General features: G+C 45.4%; 1 protein-coding gene across 2 annotated transcripts; it reads left to right on the forward strand.

Moving 5' to 3' along the window:
- Positions 1-6,638: 6,638 nt before the first annotated feature.
- LOC606421 (adenosine 5'-phosphosulfate reductase-like 5) lies at positions 6,639-25,350 on the forward strand. 2 transcript variants are annotated; one of them, XM_020540622.3, is made up of 4 exons: positions 6,639-7,088; positions 13,082-13,269; positions 13,355-13,479; positions 25,076-25,350. In XM_020540622.3, exons 1-4 carry the CDS (start codon positions 6,879-6,881, stop codon positions 25,207-25,209), a joined length of 657 nt encoding a protein of 218 aa, XP_020396211.1. In that variant the 5' UTR covers positions 6,639-6,878; the 3' UTR covers positions 25,210-25,350. The 2 variants fall into 2 exon arrangements, with proteins under 2 accessions (XP_020396211.1, NP_001105766.1); NM_001112296.1 differs by lacking the exon at positions 25,076-25,350 and adding an exon at positions 13,755-14,397 and having other exon boundaries at positions 6,662-7,088.
- Positions 25,351-26,321: the final 971 nt, after the last annotated feature.

Consider the following 26,321-nt stretch of genomic DNA (forward strand, 5'->3'; position numbering starts at 1 on the left):
CGATCTTCGGAGAATGCTTTGTAAAAATGAAAATGTGCTAAGGCACAAGGTAAGCTGAGAAATACAGTTTCATCAGCTCTGTTGCAAAAGAAGGGATCCCTTGTTTTATGAAGCATGAATGTTTTTACGAAGCTTGGATGTTTTTACGAAGCTTGGATGTTCCTACGAAGCATGGATATTTTCACGAAGCATGAATCTTTTTCTTTATGAAGCATGAAAAGAAGGGAAGGTGTTTTTTTCGCCGAAGGCTCAAAAATGGTATGAATATAAAAGTTTCATGCGTCGCAAAGAAGTGAATTACCAAATAATTTACATATTAGATTCAAACATATACACATCGAATATTACAGTCTTGTTACAGCAAAGCTACATTGTCCATCTAAAAATGTTTTTACAATGAGTACTAGTCCTCTTTCAGGATCTTCTCCGCAACTTCATTTAACAATTTGTTAACGACTTCGTCAACAATAGATTCAGCCATATTGATGATCTCTAGTGCTTCCTTCGTTTCTGGATCGGCCAGGGGATCGAACGGTTCTGGTGGCGGAGATAATTCAGCTACAGTGGAAAAAATTAATCAGTCTGAAGCCACAAAAACAAATGCCGAAGCTAGATGCCGCGAAACAATACCTATGCGTCTCTCGCGCTCTGCAGCTTGTTTTGCTTGTACTCGGGCGTCATAGATGTCTTTCTCACTTTTCTTCATAATTTCGTGAGCCATCTCTCGGCCACCATTTACCCAGATATCATTGTAAAATTTCCCGCCCATTAAACTCGCTTCAGCTGAGGGATCCTTTGTGTCATCCACGGAGAAGGCAGCTTCAGCCTGGGCCAAGGTCTTGACATGGTCGCATCCCGCCTTCTCCAGGATGGCTGAAATTCCCCTTGCACCGGAGAACGCACACACATCCCCGCGATCACTTAAAATTTCTTCAAAAGCTTCGGCCTCTCCACTTATCCATTCGATAACACTTTTAGGGTCGCCTCGTATGAAGTTATCTTCGTTAGAATAAGCGCCCACGTTGGCGAAGGTGGCCTTTATTTTCTCCACGCAACCCAAGGATTTTTCAAAGCATCTTTCCTTGGATGTGCGAAGTTCTTCAACTGTTTTTTCTAGATGGTTTTTCCAATATTCGCTAATCTCTCGGTTAGCTTCTGCGAGTGCGCATTTTTCTTTGGCTTCTGCCAACTATTTCCGAAGGTCTTCAATTTCATTCTTCTGGATTTCGGCCCGAGTCTTAAAACTAGCTTCATCTTCTTTTACTTTGTTTACCAATGAGATCAAGATTTTGTCTTTCTCGAGACCTTCGTTTCTTAATTCAATTACCTCTGAACGAAGGTTGTTCAGAGCCATCGTATATCCTTCATCTTCAATGTTTTTCTGAGCCCTTAGCGCATTGCTAAGAATTAAGCCATGCAAGAGGAAGACATAATTAAGTATAGTAAATAAAATATTTCGTTTTCAAATATAGAATTAGCTTTTATACCTTCTTGCTATTATACGCTAAGCTGTCAGCAAGCTCATCCTTCGATAAGATTGAAAGGCCATCCTCCAGCGTTGGGAATCCGATGCTTCTCCCTATCTCCTGGCAAACGGATATCTCTTTACTATCCGGGAGATAGTACAAAAAATCTTCTTCTCCACTGCCATTAAACACTAATGCCCCCTTCAGGTATTTTAATTTTTGGGCGTAGTGTAGTGCTTCTAGCTTTTCTTCTTGGGAAAGTCTCTTTCCCGAAGCATGGCGAATGATGTAATCGGTGCTTTCTTTTGAAGCTTCGGAAGCATATGCTTCAACCTTTTTAGGCGCAACTTGCTCTGTCGCCTTTTCCTTAACTACGACAGGCTCTGTCTCAGTGGGCTCTGAAGGCCCAGCTTCGGTTTCAGCTTGAAATACTGTAGCTTCGACTTCTGCCTGCTTTTGTTTCAGCTTCGGGTTGCGTTTTCGAAGCTTCGACAATTTTTCTTGAAGGATTATAGCTCAAGGTCTTTGCTGTTTCTAACACAACATCTAGCACATTTGCTATCCTCCTCCTCTTAGGAGTTGTGGCACAACTCTTTTGTGCCTTCGGCACTATTACTTCCGTTGAAGAGCTTAAAATTTCTAGCACTTTTATTTCTTCAATATTTGACGCTTTAGCCCTACCCTTATCAGCCTTTGTCTCAGTTAGCTCAACTGAAGGTAGCTTCGACATTGTAGCTAGATCTTCAGTCCTCTGCACGGGAAGAGCAGTTTCTTTTGTTTTGGCGGTCGAGGAAGCCCCTTCGCCAAATTCAGGTATCACAGCCGGTTCGATGTAACGCGACTGGTGAGTCAGAACCTTCATCTTCTTCCTCTTCGGCTCAGCCGTGATGGCCGAAGCAGCAGCTTTTCCAGCAGCAGCAATCTTCCTTTTTACCCCTTGCCCTCTCAGCGGGTAGCAATAGTCAGGGTACACGAAGCTAATAGCATCAAATACCATGTTCAACCTTTTCTTATTCCGACCCCCGAAGGTTGCGGACAAGGCATTGTCTTCCTTTTTGGAGTACGCTCCAAGCAGTTCATCACTTGTAGCTTCGATACACTTCAGCCAGTCATCATTTGGTTCATCAAACTTATCTCCAAACCTGAATGTATACTTCAGCCGGATCAAGTCACCTTCGCTAGAGTTAGTGATGGTCTCCTTCGACATTTCCCAGCTTTCTACAAGCGGCCACACCCTGAAGGTTATATGCTCTTGAATTAAATCCCTTGTCCCAATAAAAGAGCAAACAGTGCTGAAGGCCCTCTGACACGCTTCGATGGCGTCATCAATTTCAACCTTCGGCCTTCGGAGGCCGAAGCGGGACCAGATGGGGCGCATAATGACTTCCTTAATATCTTCCCTTGCTTTCAAATCATTTTTCACATAAACCATTCTTCCATCCAAGCTCCGGGCCATCTCTTCCGAAATGTTGGTACTGGGTGGCTTGCATTGGGACGAGCGATAAACCAATAACAACCAAAGTTGTTGTGGTACTGTTCTTTACCCATGTCATTCGTCTCATATAGTAGTTCGTGCATATTGTAGAAGCACTTGGCACTTGGCTCTAGCCCTTGACTTTTCACTGCCGAGACAAAAATCCCCATCCTTATTATGGCTTCGGGGGTGATCTGATGAAGGAAGATTTGGTACGTCTTCAGCATTTCAACAACAAACTTACTCAAAGGGAACCGAAGCCCAGCCTTGAAGAAGCTCCGAAAAATCACAACTTCGTTCTCCTCAGGGACATGGACGTTGTTGTCTCCGCCATCCCTCACAATAGACATATCCTGAAAGTACCTTCCCCTCATATTTTTGAGATGACTCTATTTGATGGTCGATTTTCCGAAGATTGAATGACTTCGTCTCCAGGGCCGATCCTCAGAATCTTCGTCCCCACTCTCCACATCATAGTTATCGTTGTCACCAGTATGTTCAGACAAGCCCTCCAGTATTTCTTTAGTAATCTTCTCAGTATTTGTTTTTGCCATCGACTCGACAAATCCAGCAATATAATAATCCACAGTTTTCTTCTCCTCAAAAAGCTTCTCCTCTTCAGTCAGCTTCGTCTCGGTAGTAACCTTCTTGTCTTGAGACATTTTTTCTTTAGAAATGGCGAAAACGCGTCTTTTAAACCAAAGCTCAGAGAGCTTGAAAAACTAGCAAGCGCTAGTGGGCAAGAGCTATAAAATTGAGAAAATAATGCAAATGGCACAAACAATGTATCAAATGCAGCTGTCGCAAGTCCTTATTTATACGCCCAGCGTGCTGCAAAGTGGAGGGCCCCGTCTGTCATTGATTATTGCTATTCTAGCAAAGGGAAGGTGTTTTTTCGGACCTTCGGCTTAAGGCCTTCGTTCACGTCGCAATCTGAATTCGTTATCTTAACAAATTAATACTGTGAGGGGCTACTGTTGGGGGGCTTTGTCCTCCGAAGGTCCTCAAAAACATGATTTAACAATGTTGGGGACTTGTTCTCAAGTGCTATGAATTAAGAACAAGGCAACACAAAATGTTAAATGTTAATATCCTTCGTCCTTCGAAACATTATTTCCCTGAGGATATAATGATTTTCGAACGAAGGTTATGAAGGACATACCTTCATCAGCATGAAATACAATAATGAAGAAGGAATCATATAAAACATAAAAAATAACATAAACAGTTGTGTATTATTGTTGAATCATTTCCATTTTTTATGATGGGAAAATAGAAATGGTATCAAATTACAAATGTACCTTTCGCTCGTGAGAAGGTAAAGGTACAAGTGTGACGCAAAAGCCAATATCAAAATCCACGTGAACAGTACAGGGATACTGTTCACCTATTTATAGATACGGGTCGCAGCCCATGGAAGATTACAATAATGCCCTTTACATTTATCAATAACCCTATAGTAATTCTTCAAGGTCTAGTTTGGCTTTTCATCTTTAAGTCGGTTTCCCCCTCCCGCCGTGATGCCGAAGCTCTTCTACACACAGCTTCGGCTCTGCGCCAACCTTCGTGTCCTTTGTGCTTCTTCGTACCGTGGCTCTGATCCGAGTTCTAAGATACCTGTTAATGTCCTTTACTCCAGAAACATTGTTAAATCATGTTTCTTGAGGACCTTCGGAAGCCGAAGGCCCCCAACAAACAATGTCTTCCAAGTGTGACATATGAACAGGTACCTTCGGACTCGGGTTAAAAGCATATACAATATGAAGAGCATGGTCGTGATGAAGGCTAGTGTTGCTCCGAAGCTACGTGCAAGGGAGCTTCGACTAAGTGGCGGAAAAAGGAACCGACCTAAAGGGGAAAAGGCTATTTAGTCCTCGTTGGTTTATCCATAAGTCAATAGTAAATATAAAAGGCATGAATGTAAATTTACACAGGCTACGTCCTGTGCCTATAAATAGATGAATAGTACCCCCGTACTGTTCACGCTGGCTTGTACTCGCTTATGCATCACGCTTGTACTTTTGCCTTCTATCAAGCCAAAGGTATATTTGTAATTCAATATTGTTTCTGTCTTTCCATGATAATATAATGAGAATGAATTAATAATGTTATATGATTGTTTATGTTATCTCTTATATTTCATATGTTTCTTCTTTTGTTAACATATATCGGCATACCGCGTTGATGAAGGTATGTCCTTCATGACCTTCGTCTGAAGATCATTATATCCTAAAAGAAATAATATTTCGAAGGACGAAGGACATTAACCTTTAACATTTTGTGTTGCCTTATTCTTAATTCATAGCATTTGAGAACAAGTCCCCAACAGTCGCACATCCAAAATTGCTACAAGCCAAGCACGCTTAACCTGGAGGTTCTTTCGAGACAGGCTTCCGAAAAAGAAGATGCACCTTGTTGGTATGGATACTCTATTAATTCTATTAAGCCTTGGGCTAGGATATCACCATCCTAGGGCGAGGATATCACAATCCACCCCCTTAGAAGACCGACGTCCTCGTCGATCAACCCCAATCCAGGAATCTCCCCTCTTGGCCATGTTTGTATGTCTAGTGTCGTCATATGTCATGCCATGTGACCACTCTGGCCCCACATGTGCCATGCACCATATACCCGAATCCCTAGCCCACACACGCCCGTAAAACCATGAGGGTTGGCTCTGATACCACTTATAACACCCCGTCCAATCCCGGACTGGCGATACGTACTCCTGACATCTCTCTAGGATCATATATTGTCCCCACGGTCTAATACGAGTCTTTTATACGCACGTTGTCCTCACTCATGCGCACCCGAGAAAACTTCCTGGTCGGTCACCCATCCCAAATTGCTACAAGCCAATCATGCTTAACCTGGAGGTTCTTTCGAGATAGACTTCCGAAAAAAAAGATGCGCCTTGTTGGTATGGATACTCTATTAATTCTATTAAGCATTCGGCCAAGATATCACCATCCCAGGCGCCAGGATATCACAGCTATGCATTTGGTTTTGCCCCTAAAACGGGTGTGATAGAAGTGGTATCAGTGCTATGCTGGCTATAGGTCGTTAGACTAGTTAGAAATAGAAAGCCCAATCTATTTAAAATATGCTTATTTTGCTATTACAAATTTATTTTATTAATCTTGTCTCTTTAAAAATTCTACTAAGGTGACACTTTCTTCTTGTAGATGGTGCGGACTTTCCAGACCACCTGTGTGAACATCAACCGTATCCCTCCACCTCAGCAGGCTCCTTTCTACCTAGTTGTGGTGGAAGAAGTCTCTGTGGAGCTGCACCACCTTCAAGTGAGGAATGGTATGATCTTGTAGGACAGCTCTGAGGAGATTCTGGCGACACCCACTCCATTATCAGATTCTCATGCCTTTGCTGCTGGAGCTTCATCTTCAATGCCACCGGTGCCGGTAGCTCAAGCCACTGTTCCTGGAGATGATGACCCCGTTGATTTTGGTGATGATAAAGACAATGATGATGATGAAGAGGAGGAAGAAAACAATGACAACAATAAGGATGCTAACAATGAACCGGAATAAGAAGACAACTTTGTTGGATTGTGGCATGTTGCAAAACACTCCATCGCAGCATCATATCATTAAGTCCCTTGGGAGCCGCTTAGGTTTGCCTCACGTGAGGAAGAAAAAAAGTTCGTTTTAGACTCATTTAAACTCACGAGGCTCTCGGAGCCAAGTCTGAGCCAGCGCTTTTTTTTTTCTCGAGCGGTGCCACACGGCCACATTGCCACAAGCCCACAACCAGACGGGGAGAGAGCGAAAAACGGGGCGACCGAGCTAGCTCGCCGTCGTTTCCGGCTCCCCTCCCTCCTCCCATACCGTTGCCCTACCCCCACTACCGCGCCCCGCGGCCCCGCCGGGTCCTCCTCCCTCCGCTCGCTCGGAACCAGAGGCCTCGCGACGTCTCGCGCCATGCGGGCTCGCGATCTGCTAGGGTTTCCTCCGGCGGGCGCGGCCATGTCGTCGGCGGCGGCGCTCCTCCTCCTCCCCCTCCTCACCGTTGCTGGCCAGGGGCCGGTCTGCCAGAGGCCGCCCGTCGCCGCCGTCATCCTGCAGCAGGCGTCCACCTGTCGAGCGGTGGACGCCCCAGGGCTCCGGGGTCACCGCGCCGGCTTCGTGGAGGTGGGCTTCGCTTTGTCGTTAAATTTCGCCATCACTCTAGCAGAAAATTTGGGTCCGGTTGCTTGCGCTGCCAGGCTGGCGTTTGGAGCGAGGGAATTTAATGTCGTTTTGGTTCTATCCACCTTTGTGATTTGATTGACTCCTGAAGCCGTAATCCCATGCTAATGGTCGATCTAAGCTCTGCCCACGATGAATACTTCATATATTGCAGCTTTATAAGTTACAATTGCAAACTCCTTTTTCGGTTTTCGAAAATGATGTTCAGTAGTTTCAGTGCCGATGCCAAAACTGACTGAACTCTGTGTCGATCTGTTACCTTGAAAGCTTAAGCAGCTGGTGTCCCTGCAACCGCCTCTGGGAATATTCTGTTGAATATCTTAGGTGTTGATGCTTGTGGTGCTGGTACTCTGGTAGTAATTCGATGACACCAGACATGAGTTATAACTACCTGACTATAAGAGTAGGGATTATTTTCTGTTACCTATGACTATCCATGATCGTTTAGTTCATTCCAGTTCAGCTGGACTCTTATGTTGGATCTGTGCTGGGCACTCTGTAGGCCCGTACTGAATGTAGTAGATACATGCACAGGTTTAAAATGAGTAGCATGTCTTTTTTTATACTGTACCACCCTCAGGGTATGATTTCCATTTCTGTATGATATCCATGCAAAAGCTGGTCTGCATGTGGAATCTCTTTTATTTTGTATGCACACACCATAATGATAAATATTCCCACTAATAAGTGCATGTTTTCTTGATTTCTTCTCTGTCAATTGACTATCTATTGCTATCTGCTGTCAAAAGTTAGATTAAATGTTAGCAACCTCGTTAGGGTTTTGGGTTAGTCCTCATGTAATTAACTGTATACCCTTGTGTAATGTGCTTGGCCCAACTACTTTGTCTATATTAATACATTTCCAGCCCTGCTTAGGGTTTCCCACATTCTAACCTGGTACCAGAGATAGGTTTAGTTCTCTCTCCCCTCTCTCCCACCCACAGCCGCCGGTCACCTCTTGCTCAGCCCGCCGGCCACCTCTGCTCACCGCTGGTCACCCTAGGCCGCTGACCTTCTCCTCCCCAGATCTAGATCCAACCCTTTCCTACTCCTCACACCTCCACCATCTCTGCTCCAGCATCTAGTCGCCGGAGAAGAGGAGGGCGCCAGCACCAGCGCCTCCCATACTCCTCCCCGCCGCTGGATCCGCCAGCAGCGGCTCCTTCACAGCGCCCAGCCGCCGGAGAAGAGGAGGGAGCCCGCATCCGCACGTCCCGACTCCTTCCCTTCCCTCCTTATCGACGCGAGAAGACGCAATCCTGGGAGCTCCTGGTGCCTTCGATTCCTTAGGAGCCCACCGCGATCTGGCTCTTGTAGCAGCATAGGGCTCCACCGCTCTCCTGTTGCATCTGCATCGACGACGGCGGCAACGCTTCCCCTGAGTTTCCCCACTGCTCTGCTAGACCTCCCCGCTGCTGGCCCGCTCCTTGCAGCAGCACCCCTCCTGTCTTCTTCCTAGGCATGGCTGCTGTGCCAACAACTTCTTCCACCGTCGGCGTGTCCCCTGCTACTCCCCTTCCCACTGCATCGGTGGCCCTCTACGCCACGGGCGCGGGCACCCATGTCCTCCCCATGGTGGCTGCGTTGCCTCGCTTTGCGCCTGTGGCGCTGACCATGACCCTCTGGCCCGCCGCCATCACCTATGTGCCCCCCTCTTAAGAGCCTTCCCTCGTTCGTTGCTCCTGTGGCCCTCGGCCTTCTCGGCGCCGCCACCGTGTCTATTCTTTATCCTAGCCTGCGCATGGCCCCGACTCTCCATGTCGTCCCTCCTCTTGTCGTCGGGTGCCCTGCCTTTGCCCTGGCCGTCGGTGCCACTTCTTTCCCGGCTCTGTCCAGTTCCACCACAATCTTTGTGCGCGTCAGCCTTCATGATGGCCAGCTTATCCGGGTAACCTTTGTGGCTTTTGATCGGGCCATGGACCCTTTTCTCCACGACCATGTAGAGATCCATCCTCAGGCGGGCCGCTACGAGCCTGGACCACTTGTCTTCCCCTTTGCTGTGATTGCCTTCCTGGTGATCGAGACCTTGTTGTCTCCCTCCCCTCCTAGTGGCTCTGTCGGAGCACCTCCCCTGGCTCTCTCCTCGCACCACGTGCCTTTGCCACCCTCCCTCTCCCACCGATTGGGTGTTCAACTTCGGAGCTTCCTTCCACACCACTCCTACCACTACCTCATTATCTCACTACCATCCTCCACACCCCTCACATCCTTCTTCTTTCGTTGTGGGGAACGGTTCTACCCTCCCGGCCACCTCAGTAGGTGGTGTATCGGTTTTTTCGGGACCCTTCTACCTTAACGACGTTCTTGTTGCTCCCCATTTGACTCATCCCCTTCTCTCGGTTCGTCACTTCACTAGTGACAACCACTGTTCTATGGAGTTTGATCCCTGGGGGCTCACCATACGACACCTTCCCACTCGTGACGTGCTCGCTCGCTGTGGCAGCTCCGACCCCCTCTACTCTATTCACTTGCCATCCACTTCCCCCACCAGTGTATCCTCCCCCATGCTCTTGCTACTACCACCACCTCCACCATTTGGCATCGTCGTCTCGGGCACCCTGGACCTGACGTGATGTCCTAGCTTTCTAGCCGCTCAGATATCTCTTGTAGCCGGGGCTCCTCTGAGCGCCTCTGTCATGCTTGTCAGCTCGGTTGTCACCATGGTTTTTAAAGCGGTATGGCGATACAAGGCGTTGGACTGCCGCCTGGACGCCTAGGCGTAGGCGACGCCTTTTAAACAGTGGTTGTCACTCTCGTCTTCCTTTTTCCACTTCCACGTCTAGGGCTGCTCAAGCCTTTGATCTTGTTCATTGTGATCTCTGGACTTCTCCTGTCTCCAGCCTCTATGGTTACAAATACTACTTGGTCATTCTAGATGACTTCTCTCACTTTCTTTGGACTTTCCCGCTTTGGTTGAAGTTCGACACCTTTTCCACCCTCACACACTTCTTCGCCTGGGTCTCCACCCAATTTCGTCGCCCGGTTTGTGCCCTTTAATGATAACGGTCGAGAGTTCGACAACACCGCGTCTCGCTCCTTCCTCTCCCACGACGTTCAGTTGCGCCTCTCGTGCCCTTACACTTCTCCCCATAACGGCTGGGTCAATCGAATCATTTGCACCACAACCAACATGATCCGCTGCCTCCTCTTTCAAGTGTCTCTCCTTGCCAGCTGCTGGCTAGAGGCCCTAAACATCGCTACCCATCTCCTCAACCGCCTTCCCTTGAAGGTGCTGAGCCACCCCACTCCCCACTTTGCCCTATATGGCACAACCCTCTCCTATTACCACCTTCGTGTATTTGGCTGTGCCTGCTATCCCAACACCTCTGCCACCGCTCCCCACAAACTCTCCCATCGCTCCACCTATTGTCTTTTCCTTGGTTACTCCTCTGACCACAAGGGGTGTCGCTGCCTTGACCTCCTCACCCACCGCATTCTCATATCTCGTCATGTCGTTTTTTATGAAGATGACTCTCCCCTTGCTAGATCCTCCTCGCCTACCGATCTCGACTCCCTCCTTGACCCCGATCCTGTTCTTCCTCCACTCCGGTTGGCCCTGCTCGTGCCCTTCACGGCCCAGACGCCTCCACTCGCACCATGCGCTGCCCTATAGACCTCGCCTGCGCCACGTGCGGCCTTGTTGACCTCGCTCGTGCCATGCGCGGCCCCGTCTCCTCGGCTTGCGCCATGCGTGGCCCTGTCGACGAGCGTGGCCCCGCCGCCTTCGCCTATGTTTGGTGTGGCCCCATCACCTGCCGCCCCATATGGCTCGCTTCGCCAACCCTGCCCTCATCTACCACTATCGCAGGTGGACCGCTCCGTCGGTCCTCGCTGCCCCGCCAACTCGTTCCTTCACCGAGTCATCGGTGTACCACCGGTCGCCATCCATCGTGACCCCGACCACATTCACCCAATGGTGACTCGCCGTGCGGTCGACGTTCTTTGCCCCGTCGACTGGCTGGTACCGACGATCAATGCTCCTCTGAACGCCTTCCGGGTTTCCTCCCCTATTCGCGCTGCCCTCGTCGACCCCCAATGGCGTCGCGCTATGGAGGAGTATGCGACCCTGTTGGCCAACCACACTTGGGACCTGGTGTCGGGTGTCGCGTCCACTAGGCACCAACGTGGTTACTGGCAAATGGATTTTTCGCCACAAGCTGACCTCAGATGCCTTGCTTGACTGCTACAAGGCCCTTTGGGGTCCTTCGAGGCTTCACCCAGCGGCCCGGAGTGGACTACGACGAGACCTTTAGCCTCGTCGTCAAGTTGCCACCGTTCGGTCTGTCCTCTCCCTTGCCCTCTCTCGGGACTAGGCGGTCCATCAACTCGATGTCAAGAATGCTTTCCTCCATGACACTCTGACAGAGACCGTCTACTGCAACCAGCCCACCGGCTTCGTCAACTCCTGACGACTGAATCGCTCCCTGTACGGCCTCAAGCAGGCACCGCGAGCCTGGTACAATTGCACCGCCTCCTACTTAGCTCCCTCGACTTTGTTGAGGCCATGTCGGACACGTCCCTGTTCATCTATCGGCGCGATGACGACATCGTCTACCTGTTGCTCTACGTCGACGACATCGTGCTCACGACGTCCAATGCCGATCTTCTCCAGCGCACGATCGTCGTCTTCTGCGCGAGTTCACGATGAAGGACCTGGGGCCTCTCCACCACTTCCTTAGCATCACCACCGGGCGGAGGCCTCAGGGTCTCTTCCTACACCGGTGCTAGTACGCTCTCGACATCCTAGAGACCTAGAGCGGGTTGGCATGTTCGATTGCAAGCCTTGCTCCATGCCTGTCGACACTCAGGTGAAGCTCTTTGAAGACGATGGGACGTTCTACCGGAGCCTCACCGGTGCACTTCAGTATCTGACCTTCTCCAGGCCCGACATTGCCTACGTTGTCCAGCAGGTGTGCCGTCACATGCACACCTTGCGGGAGCCCTATCTCACCGCTCTCAAGCGGATCCTTCGCTATCTCCGCGCCTCCATCGACTATGGCCTTCTCCTTCGACCCTCCTCGACGTCGGAGCTTGTGGTCTACACCGACGACGCTGACGGGGCTAGTTGCTCGACACGCGTTGGCCCACTTTTGGTTATGTCGTGTTCCTGTACGCCAACCTCGTCTCCTGGGCCGCCAAGCGGCAGCTCGTCGTCTCTCGCTCTTGCGCTGAGGCCGAGTACCGGCCAACAGCTTGGCAGAGGCCTCCTGGCTCCGCCAACTTCTCCAGGAGCTCCACAACCCCCTCCAGAGCGCCACCCTCATCTACTGCGACAACATCAGCGCGGTCTACCTCTCCAATCCCATGCAACATCAGCGCACGAAGCACATGGAGATCTACCTTCATTTTGTCCGCGAGCGTGTCGCCGCCGGTGACGTTCGCGTTCTCAGCGCCCCGACCACGTTGCAGTTCGCAAACATGTTCACCAAGGGGTTGTCATGGAGTGTTTTCACTGAGTTTCGATCCAGCCTCAACATCTGTACAAGATAGAGCTGAGATTGCGGGGGGTGTTAGCAACCTCGTTAGGGTTTTGGGTCAGTCCTCATGTAATTACCTGTATACTCTTGTGTAATGGGCTTGGCCCAACTACTCTGTCTATATTAATACATTACCAATCCTAACTAGGGCTAGGGTTTGCCACATTCTAACTTTAAATAACACAGACTGAATTTTCTCAACAATTCGTTTTGATTATCAACAGCATAGAAGAGCGCATACAACTTTTATAGGGCAACAATATAAGGCTTCCACTTTTTACCTATTCCTTGGTAATACCTTGAAAATATTCCCCCTTTGCTTCTTGTACATCTATATTTATATACGATAGTTGACTGGTCAAAATACACAACTAGTCATGCTTCTTGGATCTTTTGTTCTTAAATCTCGATTGACTACTTTTCTTGTCTGTTACTTCACCCTTCATTTTTATGTACTAGGGGGATGATGGGGCCCTGCAAAAGGCAGTAGCACTTGTGCTGCAGAACAGGGAGGATTTTGTCGCTATTCTTTTTTATGCTTCGTGGTGCCCTTTTTCTAAAATTTTCAGGACAGATTTTCAAAAACTGTCATCCTTTTTCCCAACAATTGCTCATTTTTCTTTTGAAGAATCTAATATCAAACCAAGGTGCGTCTTTCTAAAACAGATAAACACTGCTGTTAGATTTAACTATATTTAGTATGCAACTCAAACTTCAATATCTGAATTGCAGAGTATTGTCAAGGTATGGAGTTCGTGCATTCCCGACGATTTTCCTTCTGAACTCTACAGTGCGTGTGCGTTATCATGGATCTCGGGCCATGAATTCCGTTGCTATGTTCTATAAAGATGTTACAGGTATTATTTCTCAAAGTTCAGAGTTTTGTGAAAGTATTGGTACTCATCTCAATATTTACTGAAATCTACTAAGGTTAACAAAAAGGCTGAGTATTTCCTACTGCACCTTAACCATTCAGATGTCATGCGCTGCAGATTTAGCATGCATTTTGCCTAGAACTCTAGATATGGTGGTATTTAGTAGGATGCATATCCTACAGCTTGAGCCGCTATAGCGGTTAATTACTTTTCCATGAAGTTTTCCTAGATTTCACCTTCCTTTTCGAATTCTGAAGGCCTGAATCCTGTGTCATTGGACGCTACATGCCTGGAGAGAATGGAGGATTCAGTTACTATAGTTGATCATGGCAAAAAGGCTGAAAAGGATGATTCTCTGTTATCGTGGGCAAGGTCACCAGACCGATTACTTCATCAAGATACATGTCTTGCATTGGCTAGCTCCTTTGTCCTCTTGAGGTTGCTTCATTTCCTTCTTCCTAAGCTTAATGCATGTATGAAGCAAGCCTGGAGGATGCGACTGTATGAATTGAATAGGTTGTTTCCTAGCTTGTCTTGAGGAAGGCAATATGGAACTAGAAAACTTGAACTGACTCTCGAATAAGGCAGCATACTTATAAGAAGTGATGCAGACAACAAACCGGATCACTAGGAAGCCAGTGTCAAGTTAATCCACATTGGTGATTCAGTTTGAGTAGTGAAAATATACCGCTACCAACTCTCAATATCCTGAAGTTCAGGAGGTCTCATCAATGGATGCACTGTATTACATCCATGTCGAACTCATTCTGTGTCAACTATGTTTGGTCTTTCCTTGGGAGATATCTTGATGCAAGCATAAGTGACATTCATGGAAATGCTGACTTAATAGTAAGTCATCTGTACCACTGTACCATTAGCCATCTCAGTCTGAGTTCAGATTTGTATCTTGGTGTTACTCATAAACACAAAAGGCATGTATTATAAGAAAGATTGTTCATTCATTTTAGTCATAGGCATGATTGATGTTGGGGACTTGTTCTCAAATGCTATGAGTTAAGAACAAGGCAACACAAAAAATGTTAAACGTTAAAGTCCTTCGTCCTTCGAAGCATTATTTTCTTTGGGGATATAATAATTTTTGGACGAAAGTTATGAAGGACATATCTTCATAAACACAACATATAATAATGAAGAAGAAAACATATGAAATATAGAGGATAACACAAACAATTATATATTATTATCAACTCATTTCTATATTATTATTATGGAAAAATAGAAATGATATCAAATTACAAATGTACCTTCGGCTTAAAAGAAGGTAAAAGTACAAGCGTGACGCAAAAGCAAATGCCAAGTCATCGTGAACAATACGGGGGCACTGTTCACCTATTTATAGGCGCGGGACACAACCCATGTAAAATTACACCCATGCCCTTTACATTTGGTAGTAATTCTATAGTAATCTATCGATGTCTGAATAGTCTTTTTATCTTTAAGTCGGTTTCCTTTTCTGCTATCACGCCGAAGCTTTCCTGCTCACAGTTTCGGCGCTGTATCAACCTTCGTATTCTTTGGGCTTCTCCTACTGTGGTGCCGATTCGAGTCCGAAGATACCTGTTCACACGTTATACTCCAGAAACATTGTTAAATCATGTTTTTGAGGACCTTCGGAAGCCGAAGGCCCCCAACAGTAGCCCCTCGCAATATTAATTTGCTAGAATGATAAATTTAGATTGCGACATCGACGAAGGCCTTAAGCCGAAGGTCCGAAAAAACACCTTCCCTTTGCTAGAATAGCAACATTCACTGACAAGCGGGGTCTTCCAATTTTCAATGCACTGGGTGTATAAATAAGAGTATACTACGAGCTCATTTGATACGCTTTCTTGCCATCTGCTCTTGCTTACTTAATTTTTAGCTCTTGGGCACCAACACTTGTTTGGCTTTTTAAGTTTTTAAGCTTCAGCTTTGAAGATAGTTTTTTAGTATTTTCGAAGATGTCTGAAGATAAAAAAGGCTGCTGTCGAGATAAAGCTGAGTCTCTCTGAAGAGAAAAACCTGGGGTTTCTTGAAGCAATGTCGAAGACCAATACAGAAAAGATCACCAAAGAGATTTTAGAAGGTTTATCCGAAGGTCCTCAAAAACATGATTTAACAATGTTTCTGGAGTATAACGTGTGAACAGGTATCTTCGGACTCGAATCGGCACCACAGTAGGAGAAGCCCAAAGAATACGAAGGTTGATACAGCGTCGAAACTGTGAGCAGGAAAGCTTCGACGTGATAGTAGAAAAGGAAACCGAATTAAAGATAAAAAGGCTATTCAGACCTCGGTAGATTACTATAGAATTACTACCAAATGTAAAGGGCATGGGTGTAATTTTACATGGGTTGTGTCCCGCGCCTATAAATAGGTGAACAGTGCCCCCGTACTGTTCACGATGACTTGGCATTTGCTTTTGCGTCACGCTTGTATTTTTACCTTCTTTTAAGCCGAAGGTACATTTGTAATTTGATATCATTTCTATTTTTCCATAATAATAATATAGAAATGAGTTGATAATAATATATAATTGTTTACGTTATCCTCTATATTTCATATGTTTTCTTCTTCATTATTATATGTTGTGTTTATGAAGGTATGTCCTTCATAACCTTCGTCCAAAAATCATTATATCCCCAAGGGAAATAATGCTTCGAAGGACGAAAGACTTTAACGTTTAACATTTTTTGTGTTGCCTTGTTCTTAACTCATAGCATTTGAGAATAAGTCCCCAACATTGGCGCCCACCTCCGGTGAACTCACTTCCACTATTTGAGTTTTGAACACCTTCGGCAATCATAAACCTTCGCTATGGCGCCGAAGAAAGCTTCAGCAACTGGGGCTGCAGCTCTGCAACCGCTGGACCCCAATCAGGAGACTCTCTCCCTTCGGGAGGCCCGAAGCCAGAAGAGGAAGGCTATCAGCCCGACACTGCCAGAGGATGAGCTAGACCAAGAAATCAGAGACATGGAGATGCTTCATCAACAGGTGCAGAAGAAGAAGGAAAAGATGGCCAGGCTAGCTGAACTGCAAAGGCAGATAGACGAAGCCTCTGAAGAAGTTCGTCATCTTACTCAGGATGAGCAGAACCGAAGGCCTCAGCATAAAGACCTTCATCAGGAGGGTTTCTTCAACGAAGATGACTGGTATGAGAATTTCCACCATGAGAATTTTGCTTTTAATGATGCTTCTCCTCTGTCCGCTGAGCTGCAGGCTATACCTTGGCCTCCGTCCTACAAGCCGCCTCAGCTTCCCATATTCGACGGCCATTCAGACCCGAAGCAGTTTTTGATGAGCTACGAAGCAACAGTATCTTCGTATGGTGGCAATACTGCAGTCATGACAAAATCTTTTGTTATGGCTGTCAGGAGTGTTGCTCAAACCTGGTATTCCTCCCTTCGACCAGGAACGATCACTTCATGGCAAAAGCTGAAGGACATGTTGTTAACCAGCTTCCAAGGGTTTCAGACGAAGCCGGTCACTGCTCAAGCTCTATTCCAGTGCACCCAGGACCACGAAGAATACCTTCAGGCGTATGTCCGGAGGTTCTTGCGTTTGAGGGCACAGGCACCAACAGTGCCCAACGAAATTGTCATTGAGGCCATGATCAAGGGACTTCGGCCAGGACCTTCAGCTCAGTACTTTGCTAGGAAGCCTCCTTAAACTTTGGAGAAGCTGCTCCAGAAGATGGACGAGTATATTCGTGCTGACAATGATTTTCGTCAAAGAAGGGAGGAGGCTTTCAGGTTTTCCGAAATGACCAGGGGCTTCGGAGGAAGATTTTATCCGAGGCACGTTAGGTCAATTTACAACTCTACTCAAAATGATGATAAGGGAAGTCAGCAGCAAAGGCCACAGTGCTCCTCACAGGTTTCGGGACAACAACAAAGCTCCTTCCGGCCGCCAGCTCCAAGAGGCAGAGGCGCCAGGGGCTTCGGCGGAAGATTTGGAGATCAACCAAGGAGAATATTTTGCTTGTTCTGTGGTGAAAACAAGGGCCATACCACCAGGATGTGCCATGTTACCATCCAGAAGCAAAAGGAGATAGCCGAAGCTGCAGCACAACATGGTCAGCCGAAGCAGATCATGCACACTGCTTCGTATCATTCGCCTTATATCCCAGGATATGTAAGCAACCACCCTGCAGTTTCTGTTGCTTCGGCGAGTCAACCTCAAGCTTCCTGGCAACAGCCTCCGCCTCCACCACCGATGCAACAAGGCCAGCAGCCAGAAGGGGGCCAATATGCTCAACAACAAAGGGACTTCAGAGAACAGTCCGAAGCTCGCACAGTCAATAGCACTGTGCCAGAGTCGAAGCATATTTATTGACAAATATCCTACCTTGATAGTAGTCTTTTCCATTCAGTTTTATTTTCTGTGTAATAAAGGACACTTTTTAAATCTCATGTAATAGTTTCATTGTTTGCCACAAGGAAAATGTATCTTCCCCACAGGCTTAAGTTGTTGAAGCTTAAAGATTTGCGATAGCAAGGAGGACCTTCGAATTATTAAAAATTTATTTTAAAAGGCACGGTATGAATTCTTCGAAGCAACAAAAAGTCGTTCTAAGGAACGCAGAGTAAGTTTGCTGAAGTTACAAAAAGCCGTTCCAAATGGAGCGTAGTGTAAGTTTTCTGCACCAAAGTCGTTCCAAAGGAAATGCAGAGCTTACAGCGAAAAATAAACGCTGATACCGCCTAAGTAAAAGGCGAAGCGCGAAAAGTCAACGCAAATACCGCCGAAAGTAAAAGGCGAAGAAGCTCCTAAGGGAGGCTTACAGCGAAAAATAAACGCTGATTCCGCTGAAGTAAAAGGCGAAGAAGCTCCTAAGGGAGGCTTACAGCGAAAAGTCAACGCTGATTTAAAAAGATTATGTGTTTTATTGCGGGGATGTGCGTGTATCTTCGGAATAAATACCATTTTACATAGCATAACATCATCACATCATTTCGTATAGCATAAGCATCATACATCATGCTGCATATGGCATAAGAAGGGGACACAATATCGATCTTCGGAAGAATGCTTTGAAAAAGGGAAAACATGCTAAGTCACAAGGAGATACAATATTGATCTTCGGAATGTAGATTCGGAGAATATTTTCACGAAGCTTGGATATTTTTCATCAGAACACTATGGGTATTGTTGTGATAAATGAAAATTCTTCTTCACGAAGCATGAAAAGAAGGGAAGGTGTTTTTTCGTCAAAGACTCAAAAAAGGTACGTATGTAAAATTTCATGCATCGTAAAGAATTGAACCATAAAAAACAAGTATATTACATTCAGAGTTATAAAATATTACACATATTACATTTCAGAAGTTTTTACAATAACACTTAGTCTTCCTTAAGTACAACTTCCGCAGCTTCGTTCAGGAGTTGATTAACAACTTGATCCATGATAGCTTCAGCCATCTTTTTAATTTTGTCGTCTTCTTTCGGGTGAGGGCCCGGAGACGCTTTAGTAGGATCTGAAGGAGGACAGGATATGGCTACATTGTTATTACAAATTGCGAACGAAGTTTAAAATAAAAAATTACAACACAATAAAAACCATTAGTTAATACCTATTTGCCCTTCGGGCTCTGCGCTTTTCTCAGCAGCCTCTGCTACTTTTCTAGCATCATGGATGTCCTTTTCGCTTTTTTGGATAATTTCTCGGGCCATTTCTCGACCACCATTGTCCCAGACATCGGTGAAAATTTTTTCCACCAACCATGCTAGCTTCGGCTGAAGGATCTTTTGCATCTTCGAAGGACAAGGTAGCTTCGGATTGCGCTAAAATCTTTACATGCTCGCAGCCCTTTTTCTCCAAAATGGTGGCAATCCCCCTGGCACCCGAAAAAGCACATATGTCTTCGCGGCTATTTAAAATTTCCTCAAAGGCCTCAGCTTCGTGATTAATCCATTCGATGGGACCTTCAGGCTTGCCTCTTGTAAAGTTTTCTTCGCTCGAGAATGCGCCAACGCTGGCGAAGCTAGCTTTCATTTTCTTAACACACTCCATAGATTTGTCATAGCATCTTTTCTTGGACGAGCGAAGCTCTTCAACAGTTCCTTCTAAATGATTTGCCCATTGGTCGCTAAGTTCTCGCTTCGTTTCTTCAAGTATGCGTTCCTCTTTAGCTCTGGCTAGTTGTTTTCGAAGATCTTCAATTTCACGCTTCTGAGCCTCAGCTTGACCTTTAAAAGTAGTTTCGTCTTCTTTTATTCTATTTATCAATGAATGTAATATTTTATCTTTTTCGAGACCTTCGTTCCTTAGTTCAATTACTTCGGAACGAAGGTTGCTCAGGGCCATAACACACCCTTCGTCTTCGGCATCTTTTTGGGCCCTGAGGGCATTGCTAAGTATAAGGCCCTGCAAAGAAAAATGTGTGTGCGTCAATAAATTTAAGCAAACGAAAAATTTTGGTCTCAAGAAAAAATACAAAGACCTCATTTTTTGTACCTTTAAGCTATTGTACGTCAAGCTGTCGGCCAGCTCGTTTTTCGACAACACCGAGAGCCCGTCTTCTAGTGTTGGGAATCCGAAGCTCTTGCTCATCTCCCGACAGACAGAAATCTCCTTGCTGTCAGGGAGACAATACAAGAAGTCTTCTTCTCCGCTGCCGTTGAATATCAACGCCCCCTTTGGATATTTCAGTTTTTAGGTGTAAAACTGGACCTCTTGCTTTTCTTTTTCAGACAACTTTTTCCCTGAAGCATGTCGAACAATATAATCAAGGACTTTGGGGGATGCTTCGGGGGCAACAACACTGATTTCTTCAACAAGAATTGGCTCCGTCATTTTTTCTTCCTCGGTTTCCAAGGATTTTACCTTCGTGGGCTCTGAAGGCCCAGCTTCAGCCTCAGTTTGTTGCTTTGGAGCTTTAGTATCAAAAATTTCAGTTTCCGCTTCGGAAGTTTCAACAGTCTTCTTCGGAGTTGTGCTTGAGGACTTAATTGTCTCCAGAACATCTAGCACATTGACCATTCTTTTTCTTTTCGGAGTCACCGCTGGGCCCTTTTGGTCTTTTATTGTCTCAACACTTGCTGAAGGACTCAAAATTTCCAATATTTTCGTTCCCTCAGTTCTCGGTTTTTCTGCTTTCTCTGCTTAGGGTGCTTCAGCTTTTTCTTCGATCTTCAGCACTGAAGTTGGTTCTTTAATTTCGGTGGCCGAAGAGGTTTCACCGGCGAACTCAGGAACTGTAGCTGGTTCAATGTAGCGTGGCCGGTGTGTAAGAACCTTTACCCTTTGTCTCTTCGGCGTTGGCTCGATGGGAGCGGCTGAGGCAGTTTCCTGAGCAGGAGTTGCACTTTTTCTTTTTTGGCCCCGCGCTGGGTAGTGGTAGTCGGGGTACACGAACCCAATTGCGTCAAACACTCGGTTCAGTCTTTTCTTTTTCCGGCCTCCGAAGGCTGCCGACAATGCAGTATCTTCGGCCTTTGAATAAACCCCAAGTAGTTCATCACTTACATTTTCAATGCTTTTTAGCCAGTCATCATCTGGCTCAATGAATTTATCTCCGAACTTGAAAGTATACTTCAGCCTGATAAGTCCACCTTTGTCAGCCTCCTTTATGGTCTCTTGCGCCAATGTTGGGGACTTGTTCTCAAATGCTATGAGTTAAGAACAAGGCAACACAAAAAATGTTAAACGTTAAAGTCCTTCGTCCTTCGAAGCATTATTTCCCTTGAGGATATAATGATTTTTGGACGAAGGTTATGAAGGACATACCTTCATAAACACAACATATAATAATGAAGAAGAAAACATATGAAATATAGAGGATAACGTAAACAATTATATATTATTATCAACTCATTTCTATATTATTATTATGGAAAAATAGAAATGATATCAAATTACAAATGTACCTTCGGCTTAAAAGAAGGTAAAAGTACAAGCGTGACGCAAAAGCAAATGCCAAGTCATTGTGAACAGTACGGGGGCACTGTTCACCTATTTATAGGCGCGGGACACAGCCCATGTAAAATTACACTCATGCCCTTTACATTTGGTAGTAATTCTATAGTAATCTACCGAGGTCTGAAAAACCTTTTTATCTTTAAGTCGGTTTCCTTTTCTGCTATCACGCCGAAGCTTTCCTGCTCACAGTTTCGGCGCTGTATCAACCTTCGTATTCTTTGGGCTTCTCCTACTGTGGTGCCGATTCGAGTCCGAAGATACCTGTTCACACGTTATACTCCAGAAACATTGTTAAATCATGTTTTTGAGGACCTTCGGAAGCCGAAGGCCCCCAACAGTAGCCCCTCGCAATATTAATTTGCTAGAATGATAAATTTAGATTGCGACATGGACGAAGGCCTTAAGCCGAAGGTCCGAAAAAACACCTTCCCTTTGCTAGAATAACAACATTCACTGACAAGCGGGGTCTTCCAATTTTCAATGCACTGGTGTATAAATAAGAGCATACCACGAGCTCATTTGATACGCTTTCTTGCCATCTGCTCTTGCTTACTTAATTTTTAGCTCTTGGGCACCAACACTTGCTTGGCTTTTTAAGTTTTTAAGCTTTGGCTTTGAAGATAGTTTTTTAGCATTTTCGAAGATGTCTGAAGATAAAAAGGCTGCTGTCGAGATAAAGCTGAGTCTCTCTGAAGAGAAAAACCTGGGGTTTCTTGAAGCAATGTCGAAAACCAATACAGAAAAGATCACCAAAGAGATTTTAGAAGGTTTATCTAAAGATACTGATGACAGCGACAGTTATGATGTGGATAGTGGTGGAGAAGACTCCGAAGATCGCCGTTGGCGCCCAAGCCATTCGGTTTTCGGCAAATCAAGTATCAAAGAAAATCATCTTGTCAACATGAAGGGAAGATATTTCCGGGACTTATCCATTGTGAGGGCCGATGAAGGAGAGAAAACTTGTTCGTCCCCTGAGGAAAATGAAGTCGTAGTGTTCCGAAGCTTTTTGAAAGCTGGGCTACGATTTCCCCTGAGCAGCTTTGTCGTAGAGGTGCTGAAAATATTTGAAATCTATCTTCACCAACTTACCCCCGAAGCAATCATAAAGATGAATATCTTCGTGTGGGCCGCGAGAAGCCAAGGTCTGGAACCTGATGCAAAAAGTTTCTGCAACATACACGAATTGTCATACGAGACAAAACCCTGGGGTAAGGAGCAGTATTACAATAATTTCGGCTGCTACAGTTTCGTCTATCGGTCTGGGTCAAGCTGTCCCGTGCCAACCTTTCGGAAGAAATGGCCCGGCGACTGGATGACAGAATGGTTTTATGTGAAGAATGACCTGAAAACACGGGAAGATATTAAAGGTATAATTATGCGCCCTATTTGGCAATGCTTCGGCCTACGGAGACCGAAGGTTGAAATGAATGAAGCTGCCGAAGAATGCCAGAGAGCCTTCGGAGTTATTTGCTCTTTTATTGGAACGAGAGATTTGGTCCAAGAGCATATTGCTTTCAGAGTATGGCCGCTCGCGGAAAAATGGGAAATGCCGCAAGAGACCATAAAGGAGGCTGACAAAGGTGGACTTATCAGGCTGAAGTATACTTTCAAGTTCGGAGATAAATTCGTTGAGCCAGATGATGACTGGCTAAAAAGCATTGAAAATGTAAGTGATGAACTACTTGGGGTTTATTCAAAGGCCGAAGATACTGCATTGTCGGCAGCCTTCGGAGGCCGGAAAAAGAAAAGACTGAACCGAGTGTTTGACGCAATTGGGTTCGTGTACCCCGACTACCACTACCCAGCGCGGGGCCAAAAAAGAAAAAGCGCAACTCCTGCTCAGGAAACTGCCTCAGCCGCTCCCAGCGAGCCAACGCCGAAGAGACAAAGGGTAAAGGTTCTTACACACCGGCCACGCTACATTGAACCAGCTACAGTTCCTGAGTTCGCTGGTGAAACCTCTTCGGCCACCGAAATTAAAGAACCAACTTCAGTGCTGAAGATCGAAGAAAAAGCTGAAGCACCCTAAGCAGAGAAAGCAGAAAAACCGAGAACTGAGGGAACGAAAATATTGGAAATTTTGAGTCCTTCAGCAAGTGTTGAGACAATAAAAGACCAAAAGGGCCCAGCGGTGACTCCGAAAAGAAAAAGAATGATCAATGTGCTAGATGTTCTGGAGACAATTAAGTCCTCAAGCACAACTCCGAAGAAGACTGTTGAAACTTCCGAAGCGGAAACTGAAATTTTTGATACTAAAGCTCCAAAGCAACAAACTGAGGCTGAAGCTGGGCCTTCAGAGCCCACGAAGGTAAAATCCTTGGAAACCGAGGAAGAAAAAATGACGGAGCCAATTCTTGTTGAAGAAATCAGTGTTGTTGCCCCCGAAGCATCCCCCAAAGTCCTTGATTATATTGTTCGACATGCTTCGGGGAAAAAGTTGTCTGAAAAAGAAAAGCAAGAGGTCCAGTTTTACGCCCAAAAACTGAAATATCCAAAGGGGGCGTTGATATTCAACGGCAGCGGAGAAGAAGACTTCTTGTATTGTCTCCCTGACAGCAAGGAGATTTCTGTCTGTCGGGAGATGAGCAAGAGCTTCAGATTCCCAACACTAGAAGACGGGCTCTCGGTGTTGTTGAAAAACGAGCTGGCCGACAGCTTGGCGTACAATAGCTTAAAGGTACAAAAAATGAGGTCTTTGTATTTTTTCTTGAGACCAAAATTTTTCGTTTGCTTAAATTTATTGACGCACACACATTTTTCTTTGCAGGACCTTATACTTAGCAATGCCCTCAGGGCCCAAAAAGATGCCGAAGACGAAGGGTGTGTTATGGCCCTGAGCAACCTTCGTTCCGAAGTAATTGAACTAAGGAACGAAGGTCTCGAAAAAGATAAAATATTACATTTATTGATAAATAGAATAAAAGAAGACGAAACTACTTTTAAAGGTCAAGCTGAGGCTCAGAAGCGTGAAATTGAAGATCTTCGAAAACAACTAGCCAGAGCTAAAGAGGAACGTATACTTAAAGAAACGAAGCGAGAACTTAGCGACCAATGGGTAAATCATTTAGAAGGAACTGTTGAAGAGCTTCGCTCGTCCAAGAAAAGATGCTATGACAAATCTATGGAGTGTGTTAAGAAAATGAAAGCTAGCTTCGCCAGCGTTGGCGCATTCTCGAGCGAAGAAAACTTTACAAGAGGCAAGCCTGAAGGTCCCATCGAATGGATTAATCACGAAGCTGAGGCCTTTGAGGAAATTTTAAATAGCTGCGGAGACATATGTGCTTTTTCGGGTGCCAGGGGGATTGCCACCATTTTGGAGAAAAAGGGCTGCGAGCATGTAAAGATTTTAGCGCAATCCGAAGCTACCTTGTCCTTCGAAGATGCAAAAGATCCTTCAGCCGAAGCTAGCATGGTTGGTGGAAAAGTTTTTCACCGATGTCTGGGACAATGGTGGTCGAGAAATGGCCCGAGAAATTATCCAAAAAAGCGAAAAGGGCATCCATGATGCTAGAAAAGTAGCAGAGGCTGCTGAGAAAAGCGGAGAGCCCGAAGGGCAAATAGGTATTAACTAATGGTTTTTATTGTGTTGTAATTTTTGATTTTAAACTTCGTTCGCAATTTGTAATAACAATGTAGTCATATCCTGTCCTACTTCAGATCCTACTAAAGCGTCTCCGGACCCTCACCCGAAAGAAGACGACGAAATTAAAAAGATGGCTGAAGCTATCATGGATCAAGTTGTTAATCAACTCCTGAACGAAGCTGCGGAAGTTGTACTTAGGGAAGACTAAGTGTTATTGTAAAAACTTCTGAAATGTAATATGTGTAATATCTTGTAACTCTGAATGTAATATACTTGTTTTTTATGGTTCAATTCTTTATGATGCATGAAATTTTACATACGTACCTTTTTTGAGTCTTTGACGAAAAAACACCTTCCCTTCTTTTCATGCTTCGTGAAGAAGAATTTTTATTTATGACAACAATACCCATAGTGTTCTGATGAAGAATATCCAAGCTTCGTGAAAATATTCTCCGAAGCTACATTCCGAAGATCAATGTTGTATCTCCTTATGACTTAGCATGTTTTCCCTTTTTCAAAGCATTCTTCCGAAGATCGATATTGTGTTCTCTTCTTATGCCATATGCAGCATGATGTATGATGCTTATGCTATGCGAAATGATGTGATGATGTTATGCTATGTAAAATGGTATTTATTCTGAAGATACACGCACATCCCCGCAATAAAACACATAATCTTTTTAAATCAGCGTTGACTTTTCGCTGTAAGCCTCCCTTAGGAGCTTCTTCGCCTTTTACTTCAGCAGAATCAGCGTTTATTTTTCGCTGTAAGCCTCCCTTAGGAGCTTCTTCGCCTTTTACTTTCGGCGGTATTCGCGTTGACTTTTCACGCTTCGCCTTTTACTTAGGCGGTATCAACGTTTATTTTTCGCTGTAAGCTCTGCATTCCCTTTGAAACGACTTTGGAGCAGAAAACTTACACTGTGCTCCCTTTGGAACGGCTTTTTGTAACTTCAGCAAACTTACTCTGCGTTCCTTAGAACGACTTTTTGTTGCTTCGAAGAATTCATACCGTGCCTTTTAAAATAAATTTTTGATAATTCGAAGGTCCTCCTTGCTATCGCAAATCTTTAAGCTTCAACAACTTAAGCCTGTGGGGAAGATATATTTTCCTTGTGGCAAACAATGAAACTATTACATGAGATTTAAAAAGTGTCCTTTATTACACAGAAAATAAAACTGAATGGAAAAGACTACTATCAAGGTAGGATATTTGTCAATAAATGTGCTTCGACTCTGGCACAGTGCTATTGACTGTGCGAGCTTCGGACTGTTCTCTGAAGTCCCTTTGTTGTTGAGCATATTGGCCCCCTTCTGGCT

This window comes from Zea mays, chromosome 1, assembly GCF_902167145.1.
Source record: "Zea mays cultivar B73 chromosome 1, Zm-B73-REFERENCE-NAM-5.0, whole genome shotgun sequence".
NCBI lineage: Eukaryota > Viridiplantae > Streptophyta > Magnoliopsida > Poales > Poaceae > Zea > Zea mays.

Bases quoted from the DNA above. Each gene is read 5' to 3' on its own strand.
- LOC606421 (NM_001112296.1), top strand. From the start codon at position 6,879: ATGCGGGCTCGCGATCTGCTAGGGTTTCCTCCGGCGGGCGCGGCCATG. The intron at 7,089-13,081 runs GTGGGCTTCGCT...TTTATGTACTAG, and splicing joins ACCGCGCCGGCTTCGTGGAG to GGGGATGATGGGGCCCTGCA. The intron at 13,480-13,754 runs GTATTATTTCTC...CGAATTCTGAAG, and splicing joins GTTCTATAAAGATGTTACAG to GCCTGAATCCTGTGTCATTG.